Here is a 12,436-nt window from a genome sequence, read left to right on the forward strand (position 1 = left end):
TCGGAGTGCTTAATTCGCTCGACGAGTTCATGTGTTACTTCACTGTGCCCCACTTGCTTTTCACTGGGCGTGCCGCTCAAAAGCCATCTGAGCCGCTGTAGCAGCAAAGCAGTAAAACAGATATCCTTTTAGTTTTTGAATTTCCAGTTGACAGCGCGCATGGGGACGACGTGAGGCCCTTGCTGTAAGCCAGCGAGGTTCGTCAGAGTGGTGACTATATATATATATATAGTCACCACTCTGACGAACCATATATATATATATGTACGAACCGCCTCACTGATCGCTGATTTAGGTCCATTTTGTCTCCTGCCAGCTCGACGCACTAAGGAAGAGAAAGGTCACAGCACTTTGATTGCTCCGTGCTGTTGCGGCGATACGGTATCGTCTCGTTTACGCTGGGAGGGGCAGGGCTTTGTTGTTGGGGGTTTCATGAAAGGGGATTTTCAAAGGCGGCAGTGAAGGTACTATTTTAAAGGACAGCTAGTGTCGAGTAGGAATTCGACCTAAGTGGCAGAGTGGATGACGAGCAAGTTGAAATAGACGGAGGTCGATTAGCTGCCCGATGGACTTCGACGCCATTTAGAGCTCTGGTCTCGATGAAACGCGTGCAAAGGAAGAACAAAGGAAGTCGATGGCGGTAAACGATATTCTATTGAAGTGTAGACCTCAAGCTCCTGGTGTAGTTCAATCAGCTGTAAGTAAACTGGTATTCCCGCGAAGGTAAACAGTATAACCTAGGCAACTACATCTTGCTTGACTTGTATCGTTAATTCGGAAACAAAAGTTGATATTCAACTTAGAGCTAGTGGGCTCATTGTACGTAAGATAACGAGAGTCCGTTCACATAACAGTCGTCGTTTGGTCTTCACAATCAACCTATTCTCTGTTATTATTATTGTTGTTGTTACCATTGATTCTATGCACCGTGCAGGGCAAATAATAACAATAATGAATCTGCGTTTGGGACTCTCATCTCCTAACGAACGTTTGATCGAACACTACAAAGAACGTATGCTGTGATTAGTCAGTCGCTCATTCTGTCCTGGGCATTGGCCACCTATCGCAATTTGTCCTAGTTATTTTCTTCGTAAAAAAACACAAATATATCATAGCAATGTCTAACAAAGTTGCGGTTATAAATTCTATAATTGTACTCTTCCTCTACAGCTAAGTATTGAGCGTTCTGCGGCAGATTCAAATCGACTTTAGACGTATACTACAAATTTCTCGCAATGAAGTGAGGACTGCTTGAATCATGTAAAAAACAAACGAACATGAGTGCATTGCATAATAGCAATAGAAACAAGCGGACTATCGATTCCCAGGCCCACAAGTGGAACTTATCGCTACAGCCTGTTTCACTGAGATTCAAAGAGTCCTAAAATTATTACATTGGAGTACCCCCCATCACCCGCATCATCAAGCACTGACTTCATAAGAGCTGTCTACTGTTGAACGTTATCGACAAAAATCTTTTCTCTAATAGGTGCTTTTCTGTCCCAGGATAAGTTCAACTGCTGATGCCAAACACTTATTTCGCTAAGCGTTAGAAATTATAGGGAATATAGAAAACAGAAATTTTGAGACATCTCGTGCATGTAAAGGTACTATGCTTATAACAAATCGCTGCCTCAATATCCCTTTTTTAGATATTTTTTTACGTACCCTTTACGGTAACAGTTGTTATTTAGCTCCAGGTTTCTGCCACAGTAAAGCTCTAATAACCTAATGGAAAAAACAACCTTTCAGTTTTGACTGTACGATTATAGCCAAACCCCGTCACAGTGCAGGAAACTAAAGCTTGACAAAAACAGGTGCGTTTTTGTTTGTACGGTTGTTCCTTCTATCAGTAAATATCTGTTGCGCCTTTTGGTTCTTACTATAATAGGATAATAAATAGTGCGGCAAGAAACGGTCTTGGCTAATTACACGAGCCAGATATCAGTTACCTTTGCGGTTGACTTCATTGCAGCTACACCTATCCCTTTTTTCTAAAATTCTATCAACTTGTTTGACAACCTGTGTCGCTCAGAGAGCGAGTGTACCAGCTACAGGCTGTAACCTGCTGAGCTTCTCATCACGATATTATTCCTGCATAGTAGTTACAGCAGGTGGCGCTAACTGCGGATAAGCCAGGCGGCGGCGGTCAGCTTATCTAGCCACATTAATGTAACAGCCGAAACGATGGCAGGCGATTTACCCGCTAGTCGGTACGTAGAAATCAATTTCATTCACCTTAGCACTTGCGCGAAGAGAGCCCAGCCTAAACGCTCAATCTGCTTAAATAGGTTAGCAACCTTCCAACGCCTGTATCACCAACACCGGCCGATCTGGTAGCGTAACGCTTGCTGCTTGCGTAAATTGTCTTAGTCCAAGCGGAGCGCGCCGCTTGTTAGCCTCGTCGTAAACCTCGCGTGGATACTTGCTTTGAGTCTTCGTCGCTAGCTGGGGTTGCCATTGAGAGTCGAGCGTGAAGGCAGTATAAAGAGAGAGAGAGAGAAAGCATAGTACATCCAAGTAGTAGCCTTCAATCTGGGCGAAGGGAGGATTCTAATTCTCGAACAGGCTTAGATGAATGTGACATCACAATATTTACTATGTCCGTCCGTTGTATTTGTACAAAGGTACATTTTGATTTGTCTCATTTGCATATCTCCCTTAATCCTCGTTTTCTCTCGCCGTTTTAGGGATCTTCTGACAACGCGCGATTGGGTGTAGAGAACATGCAAGGATGTAAAGCAGGAAGTAAAAGAATGGCAGATTACTACCATGGCTGTTCTAACAATAGCTGCACAGTGTTTCTCTCGTTCGAAATAATTCAATCGGCCAAGTAATAAGGTTATGATTGGACAAATCGTGTTGCAAAACACTTCTACTGCGAGCTGCCTTTGCCATAAACGGGAATCTGAACACGATAACGGATTATGTCAGACAATTATGGCCTGTTACGTTATACATATATCTGCAATTTCCATATTCGTAATTTTGCAGCTTCTACGAGAGAAATCATGCATTATCAGATGGTTACTTTAGGTCATCTATGGAAAAACATTACTGTCGAAGCCAGATCTCCGTGACGGAAGATAAGTCTCTGTGTGCGTCTCCAGCAATAGCTTTGGCGCGTTACCCAGTATTTAGCTACCTTCTCAATTTGAGCTCTGTGATAAGCCAGCCGACTAGCCAGTGGTAACCAATAAGCCAGCTTAAATGCTATTGCGTACAATGCGACACTTTTAGAGGCTGCCAGATTACGTTTGGTACCGGCGAAAATAATAATACTGGAAAGAGAAGTTCTATAGTTTATTTGAAAAAGAAAATAGATTATTTTATTAAGTTCATAGTAATCAATATAAAAAAAAAAGGAATCAAATTTTAATTTGCGATCAGATTGGTCGTGGTCATTTGAACAACAGAGATAGACGAAATCGTTAATACCTATAAATATATATATATATATATACCATGCTGGAAAGGAATTGTGAGCAGCTATACGTAAAGTATATTCGCTCATCGTGGATCGAAGACATCTCCATGTGCTAAATGACTGAAGGAAAAATAACGATCAAAATTATATGGTCCCGGTCTGCTCCACACGTTCCCCGAAGGTTAGCGGATCATCCGGTTTCCGCTCACGTGGCCTCCGTCGTACCGGTTAATCCGGAAGGAAGCAGATGCTTGCTCTTGCCTCTTGTCGTGAAGCTTTACTCTGAACGCTCCTCCTACAGGAAGCGATTGCGCTTGTCTTTATTCCAATAAGGGAAGGGTATGGAGAGTTTAGTCTACTCTTTAAAGAACCGTTGTCGAAAAGGCTATTTGTACATACATCTGCTGCACTACAAATAATGATCAACGGGTCACAGAGGGACTTCACAATCCGTACAAATAGAAGCACACGACATGAGCTGAGGCCAGTGAATTTTCTCACACAATAAAAAGGTTTCGGATAAACGTAAACTACATTCATGTCATTTGATGAAATATTAAATATATCTGTTGTATGCCGGAACGTTTTGCGTTTAACATAAACATTTCTTATAGTCTATCACTTGTTGCTGGTTTGCCCATTGATGTATGTGTTATAGCTACATCTCTTAAACCACTGGCCGGGCAAATGATCTGTCCATTTCAGTACAGCAAGTTTTCGATAATAGAAGCTTTATCACAACCATTGACAAGTTGCACAGAACACGTGTATGCCCATTGGCGAGCATTACCGCTCTACCGCGATCTGCCTCTTTTTTGACGAGGAGATGAGTCGCCATTTTTTATTGTGGGCACTGACTGTTGAGCATCGTCAGAGCACTGCTACGGCATCGCGAGCCATCATATCAAGCTCGCTACCAGGCTCGCCCGTTTCGTATTTCCTTAGCTTTTCTTTCCGTCGTCGTTTAAACCTGTCTGGTACAGTTTCCTCTAACTGCTTTATCTTTTTGCTATCTGATCTGACCCAGCTTTAGCGACACGCGCCGTTTGACGCAGTTGCTCCCGCAGCAGAAAGAACCCGTAGACAGTTTAGCACGGGGATCGGTAATGGCGACCGGCGCGTCCGAACCCGCGCGGAGAATTTGGACTTTGTTGACTTGGCCTTTGCATTCGTAGCGATCTTCTTTTTGGCCCTGCTTCTTTTCAAGAGCTTCGATAATGTCTAGTTGTGTTTATGTATTAGAGTAGTCGTATAGTTTTGGCCCTTCTGTGGCATTTTGAATACAGTGGCCCCCGTCATAAAGACCGTGGTAAAACGGTGCTGCTTTTGGACACCGTCACCCCCAGCTTGTGACTCTCGCCGGGAGTAGTACGGAGATTAGCGCAATACAAGCTACATGACCGTCCTTCATACATGACGTTCAACATGCTGGGCCACTAACGCCGAGGCAGACCAACAAAGAACAGTGCAAAGAAATAGTTTCACAGAACCAATCAACGGGAGAGGCTATCAGCACCTACACACCCACAGAAGTACCAAGCTGTACTCGCCTATCCCCCTTCGCTGCTGTTGAATCGAGCCAAACTGAGGTGATCATCCAGAAGCGGTACAGAGCGACTCACCCACCTATCGCATGGCGCTGTAGCACAGTTTTTCTATGTATACCCAGTGGCGTAGCTTGAAGCAGACCGTGCCTTTTGACCATTGTACATCAGATTCGTAGACACCTACCCAGATTTTTGCATCCCCTCGTTCTTCGAGACGGGTCGGGTGAATCAGAGCCTCTTTCCTTGAGCGACGACGACGCTGGCACTCCTAAAGCGGTAGATTTCATGGCCAAGGAACGTATTAGGGGACAGCTCGAAAAGATTGCAAGTTAGAGAACGAAGGTCTGTTGATATCTCGCAGGACAACGCTAGAAGACGAGAAATGACTCGGTAATTTGAGGCTGGCAATCAGTTGTTGAGGGTGCCCAAAAGAGAGGCCAAAGCCAGTGTCACTTGTGACGACCGATAACGACGATCCGGAAAAGCAACAAAGTACGAACTAAAAAGGAACACCATGGATCAGAAACGAGGTGAGGAGCGATTAGCTAGTCGAGGTTGTGGCGCACAAATCGGCGCGAGACAGCGTGAGGCTGTCCTCGCTTTTAAGGTAACACACAGATATCTTTTCCTTCTGGGAAGGTATTGACTACCATATATATGGTCAGATGGGAATAAGAAGGATGTCACAGTTTTCTTAAGGCAATAGAAGTCAAATCGGCAGAAAAATGCTAAAAAATATCTATTATCGAAATGGAGCGGTGGTATCGAAGTGTTATTATAGAAAACCTTTAATTCAGTTTTTATTAGCCATTGTAGGGCTTTTTACGTGTTGGTTGTGCCTAGAAATGTGAACAACCGCCTTTCCTAATTGTATTTCCTTGAGCCGTCCTTGAGCTTGCAGTTAACTTAGAATAACAGACAAACGAATTACCTATTAACTGTTAGATCTTTGGAAATTGTCTTCTGTGATTTTTATAGGTATTTATGCCTATTAGTTGGCGGTGTCGATAAGCTGTAAATAAGTACGACGCACTTACAAACCTACATAAATAACTATAAAGATATCGATTTTTACCAACATCGAGCTTGGCCGTATAGCATTTGTATTGGTGAAACGGAAGTGATTTATTTCAGCGATGCATCCTTTAGGAAAGTTGCTGGCGAAAGCGGGGGCGGGATCTTGGGGCAAACGATTTGCGATCCTGCTTGAGCCTGGCATTTCAGCTAGCGGCGCTTCTATCTACCCCATATGTTGACGCCGTCTGGACAGACAAGAGATTCCGGCTTGTAAATGGAGTCAAACACAACTTTTTAAAGGTTGCGGGAAACCATGTCGCGACAAAAATATTCCCAACCCTCGCACTGGCGGCAAGCCGCCAGTGCTACTAACGCCCTCCCCAAAAGGCACCAACCCCAATCTCCTCTACGGTTTACGAGATCGGAGCCACGAGGAGATTCGACAAGAGAAATGGTCGCCTGTGCAGTACACGAACTCAACCAAGCGGAACAATCGTCTTTGACGTCACCGCTTTAGCCTCGGCTTCGCTGCCAGCTCGTTCCCGTCATTCAGCTTGGCATGCTCATTGAAGGTCAACACCTTGCGCCAGGGGGCATGGGTGATGCTGGGCAAACTACCTCGTACAAACAGCTGCTGAAGTTACTAAAGTACAATTTCAAAGGCAAGTAATGTTCCGTAGATCAGGGAAGGTCGAGTTTGTATTTAAAACCGTTGAGGTTGTAAAAGTAACTTTATATTTAAACGACATAAAATGTAATGTACTAGAGTGGTAAGCATTTCGAGATACAAGGACAGGGTCGTCGTGCTCTGATGCATACAGGAAGACGTTCTACCAATTACAAGCAGAATTCAGATTTATGGCAGGGTCAGTTCCGAGAAAATGAAATCTCAAGGTCTGTATGGAAAGATGGCGTTCGCTGTAAACTAGCCACTTCAAAATCGTTCGTACACATATCTGCATTTGCGATTCGAGTGGTCGTTTTAGACGTTTGACAAGGTAACGATGTCGAGAGGGTCTTTCATTTTGGGTTAGATAAAATTCTATTTTTCTTTGACGTAGGGGAAAATGGAAAAGATCAAGCCAATATACTTGTTTCTGCATAATCCGCACAGCTATACACACACATAGACACACATATACGAACACGTCCATTTGACAATACCAGCTTCGACCATACGACCGATTATCCATTCATAGAGTTGTCGTAGCGGCAGACCTTTTCAGTCTCGAAATTCGATTCAGAATACTCGACAGCTCATTAAGGCCAAGAACTAGGACCCGCGATATTATTTCCACGTATCGACGTATGCGATGTTCGCACTTGAGAGACAAACAGAACAATTTTCTATTATGAGCCTTCACAAATCTCGTAAAACCACACTAGAGACTGAGGAACATGTTACTCTGTTACTACCGAACGAGCTGCGTTTTCTAGTAAATCTTGAACTTTGTCCCCGAACTTTAATTTTATATCATTCAACATTGAATATAAATCTTACACTCGCATGCAGAGAGCAAAAGCGATCTAGGTTTCGTCAAGGATCCATGATAAGGAGAAGTCTTAGTGTTAAAGCAAGCGCATGAGCTTGTAACGAAAATGGTATTTAAAAGGTTGTCATGTATAACAAATCCTGCACTCAATGACTCAGCAGACCGGCACTCTGGGCTCAGGCAATGAATAAAGTCTGCTACAATACCGATAATATTCCTCAGAACTGGCATGCATAAAATTTACTCACTTTACAGCAAATGATGTTCCGCAAATGATTCAGGAATTTGTGTACTTCGACGATATAGCTGTCCATTCAGGCATTACACTTCATACTAAGGTACAGCCCACGTTACGAGTTGTGTGGTACACGGGCACATTTAGCTTTTCTGAATATTACACGCTGGCTATGAATACGTATTACGTGTAGACGTCGTAATCCCAAAAGGGACTTGCGGGACAGTATCAATATCCTCTGTTGAAAAGGGAGGGGCGAATGCATGTTTTGGCAGAAGAGAGAACATTGGCTCGAGCGTGCAAGAAAGATTAATCCCGATAAATGTTATGAATATAAACCATCATATTTGGCATATACCACGGGTCATGGCAAGCTAATGTAATCATAATGAAAGCGTCTATTGGCAGTTCGCTATTTTCTTACCACAAATTTCAGATAAGAACGCAATTTAATCATTTGCCTTTGTTTGCATTGTTTGTTTAGCCTACCGACAGGATAATGAGTGATCGACGTATTTGATTGTACAAAGGCTACCTCTACAAATAGTTACAGTAAGTAAGCACGTACGTTCATATATATGCAATTTACATGTGACGCAAAATGTTCTAAAATAGGACTAGGCGAGAGAAAAAGTCTTGCCCAACGAGGCCCGACCGGGCGAAAAGTAGCGACGAGAAAGAGGTAATCGCCCGCGGCTATCGCTTCGCACAACATCCCTTCGTCCCGCTTCAACTCTAGCGTGTTCAACCGGCCACCGCTGGCAGCAGCGGTTTGTCAAGAAGCTCTGTGGCCTTCCAGGACGAACTGTAGTGTTCCCTTTGAATGCGTTGTCGTGCCGTACCCCCGAAGTACTTTTACGAAGCAGAGAAAAGCTCCTCTGTTCATCTTAAAGTAGTCTGTGCCAGCCTGTCCGCAGTAGTTCTTGCTGTCCGCTTGAGAGATGTCTCCTTTTACCTCCACTAAGACTTGCCGCTGACTGAACACCCGCCAGGCCCTGTATCGTGAGCTAACCCCGGTGCTGTTCAAGGATGAGGCGGCGAGAATGAGCCGACGACACAGCAACTTTCTCAAAGCGACGCCCCCTTCGAGATAGGCCACGGGGAGAGGGGAATGAATCATGGTGCAAAGGGACTTCAAGGATTGGAAACTCCGTTCGTCGCTATGACGCTCCCAACGTAGCCGACCGGTCCCGCTGTGGCTGTCTCGGTTGCTAGCGGGAATGAAGAACCACTTAAGAATTTCGAGTGTTCCTATTGCGGGGCGCCCGACGGCCGACGAAGCGTTGACGCCTCGGGGATGGTGGCAGAGCAGCGGTGACGGTGGGCATTCTAAGGTGGGGAAATCGCATTCCCGACCCGTACCTGTGGAAAGCGATGATCGTACAAATCTCTTCTAGATTATGATACACTGGGGTATGTTACATAGTTGTTACTACGACTATCATTGCAATTTTTTGTGGTTTTGATTTAGTAGATGCGTACCGGGGTACGTTGTTCCTTGGACCCGTTTTATCTCTGACTTTGTAGTTGAGAGTTGCTCGTCTCGGACGCAGATAATCTTTGGTTTTTTAATAGTTGTTGTTACCCGAACATAACATACGATCGTAAATAACATCGAGACAAATCCTCTTTTTCCTGTACTATGAATAAAATTAGTTATTCAAGTGTCGCTTCCATTTTTAGTTTGGGGACTCAAATAAGCAGAAACTGGCCTCTGATTCAACCAAACCCGAATACGTCACATTGCAACATTGATGAAGGTTAGATTAGAAGGAGGAGAGGCGGGTGAGCGAAAAATAGCAAGCGGTTAATGTTTTTTACCATTTTCCATTTTTTAAAAGTTAAAAGATATTTCCACCACATGCGAATATATCGTGATAACAGCGTAAACGTTAACGTAAAAAATCGTACGTTTCTCACCTGAGTAGAGAACGCGAAAGAGATTTGAAAAATTTAAGCTATATATCAAAGCAGTGGTTAGTCTCATCTGTACAGCAATACTTGTAGAGAATCATGGGAAGATCTTTACCTTGGCAAGCATCACAATGCGAAATCAATGATTTCTTCTGTGAAAACCTATTATTTCGAGTACGTTGAAAATCAACGACCCTTATAAGCGAAGCATTAATAGCAAAGATTATCAAATTCTATTTGCTCTTTCAAAAACTTGTTTGTTATGGCCTCATTCCTCAATTAAGTAATATGGACACCTAACCAAAATACTGTATACGGTACACAATGAACTTGTGTAGTAAAAAAGAAAATATTTACGATAAGACCACTTAACAACCAAATAACATAAATGCGAGAATAAAACTGTCAGAAAAAACAATTGTGTTATGCGGAAAAAAAATATTTAAAGTAGCAGCCACAAAGAAATTATGCAGGGTTTTACCGGAATACTAACACTAGTCGTAGAATGCCATGAGGGGCTTCTTTTATCCCCTTTTGTTAGTATCGTAGATAATAGAAAAATGCATGCATCTCCTTCCTGTTAAACGTTCCCTGACCAAGTGACTTTTGAGCTTTAGAACAGTATGAAGATATCTGGCATTTATATATATATAAGGCTGCCTCTTGTCCTTGCAGTTCGTCTTCAGTGAAGTCAATGAATAACGTAGTAGGAATTAAGAAGGTTTATCTTTTATACAACTGTGACCTACACAGCAGCATCACACCACACCAAAATTGCCACTTGTCCTTATAAAACAAATGCTGATCGTTTTATTTTAGACTAATGTATGAGGCGGTATAAAAGGCTCAAAATGTACCATTCGTACCTTTCCTGAGAGGAGAACATTCGAAAAGTCGGTTATTCTTACCACACATATGTACACACAGACACACACACACTATATATATAAATATATAGTTTTCGACTCGGAATTGCTTTTTTGTAAAACGATTAAACTCACCATCCATATATCTATTCTCATCTGTTGATTCGTTGAGGGCATATATGATCAGGTTGCGAAACGTTAAGAGCAAAAGAAAGACTACGCAAGAAAGGAGAGCAGGAGAAGCCCTTCTTAACTTGTGTTGGCCTCGTAAGAGCACACATTTTTAGGCAGATAGAAAAACACGGCTGATTCAGGGTCGCAGACGTCATTTAGCCCGTCATAGATTAACATTATCTAAGTCCAATGATGCCAGCAGTCCCTCTTACTGCGGAAGCCCCTCCAAATCCTGTTTCGGGGATCAATCTGAAAAAAATGGGTACGGCATTGATACCTATAATAAGCCCTACGCTTTTAACGATAATTAAATACCTACCTGAATGTACCAGCGACTAGATGGATTATAAATGAACTTACACACCCACTATAACTATGCGATTCTTTTGGCAATGGATCATTTTTGTTCGTTCACCATCTGAAATGAGTGATTGATAAGTAGTAATCTGTAATTGAAATCGTTTTAGTTGCTAGTTAGTTGGGATGACGTGAGGTACGGCCAACGCCTAAATGTTGAGCTAATAGCCTCTGACATTGTTTAGTTCCCTCTCCATCAACCCGCCGTTGCAGAACCCAATCTATAGCTGCAAAACCTAGCAGACCTAACGTTAAATCAGGGCTTCATATAATCTGATCATTATAATCAGTCCGGTATGGCTAGAGAGACATAACGGGCACATGTGTGCTTCTTCGATAGCAGTAATACAAGTAAGTTAACACTGGTCGAAGTGGTCTAAGGATTTTCTACTCTAAGCGTGCCATGATAACTATTGTTCGCTGAGGTTCTACTTTAGGTAGATAAGAATACTGGGGTGGATATAAGAGGTTTAAACGACCCTCACAAAAACAGCTTGAAGTTGAACGCCAAAGGTAGGGAAAAATTTTTTGTTGTGATGTAGTAATATTGGAACGCATACTATGCTAGTAAAATATCCTGTAGGACAACGTCAGCATCCAACGATGGGCTTTAGCACCTTTGCAAATAAAATCCCCTATTAACATGTAGCGACACGCTCAAATCCGTAGATTCTTTTATGTATCTTTATGCCGGCAGGCCTCTTATGTATAGTGGATATTCTAAATGTGCACTAACTATAAAAGAGTACCATTACGCAAATTAGCAGTCTTACGTCGACTCAAAAAATGAAAATGACAGTAATCTAGTGTAGGCAGATAAACGAATTGTGTTTCCTGACACAACTCTACAGGCATATTTTATTCTGTGGGGTCTGCGTTTAGATTCGAACCCAGGGCACCATGTCCTCAGATTAGCCAGGCAAGCACGTTACCCCACGACGCCATTACGTGGGCGACTCAAATGCAGCTGACCGTGCACTACCCTTTTGTAATCGTGTAGTGCGTAGCGTGTTTGAAGACACACCCGGACAATTCGGGCGTAGATACATTTTGTGTAGCACCGGAAGCCAACCGTTTGAAGTATGCCGAACGACGTAGCTACCTTAAGTGAAAAGCGAAAAAACTTTTCTTTTACCTAAAAACTTAATTATTTGGAAAGAATATATGTGCTTAATATTATTGCCAGGCGAAATTGTGCAATTTAATATTTCATAATCATTTTGATAGGGAGTTGCATCAGAAAAAAAAGTTTTCACTAGAAAAAAATATGCATTTAAGGTCTTTAACAGTAACGAGAATCGCTACCGTACTTGCATTGAATTTATTATGAAAATTTACCTTTCTGTCGACTAACGGTAAGACGCCACAAGGCTTCTTAGTTTGCGACATAAAGCCATACTTACAGT

General features: G+C 42.7%; 1 protein-coding gene across 2 annotated transcripts; it reads right to left on the minus strand.

Annotated features, from left to right (window-relative positions):
• Positions 1–271: 271 nt before the first annotated feature.
• LOC147757442 (uncharacterized) lies at positions 272–10,763 on the minus strand. 2 transcript variants are annotated; one of them, XM_086980400.1, is made up of 2 exons: positions 10,635–10,763; positions 272–9,081 (listed from the first exon to the last, which is right to left on the minus strand). In XM_086980400.1, exons 1-2 carry the CDS (start codon positions 10,639–10,641, stop codon positions 8,495–8,497), a joined length of 594 nt encoding a protein of 197 aa, XP_086836526.1. In that variant the 5' UTR covers positions 10,642–10,763; the 3' UTR covers positions 272–8,494. The 2 variants fall into 2 exon arrangements, with proteins under 2 accessions (XP_086836526.1, XP_086836525.1); XM_086980399.1 differs by lacking the exon at positions 10,635–10,763 and adding an exon at positions 9,202–9,631.
• Between the last annotated feature and the right edge of the window lie 1,673 nt (positions 10,764–12,436).

The sequence above is a fragment of the Varroa destructor genome, unplaced genomic scaffold (assembly GCF_002443255.2).
Source record: "Varroa destructor unplaced genomic scaffold, Vdes_3.0 BEIS01000002.1, whole genome shotgun sequence".
Taxonomy (NCBI): Eukaryota; Metazoa; Arthropoda; class Arachnida; order Mesostigmata; family Varroidae; genus Varroa; species Varroa destructor.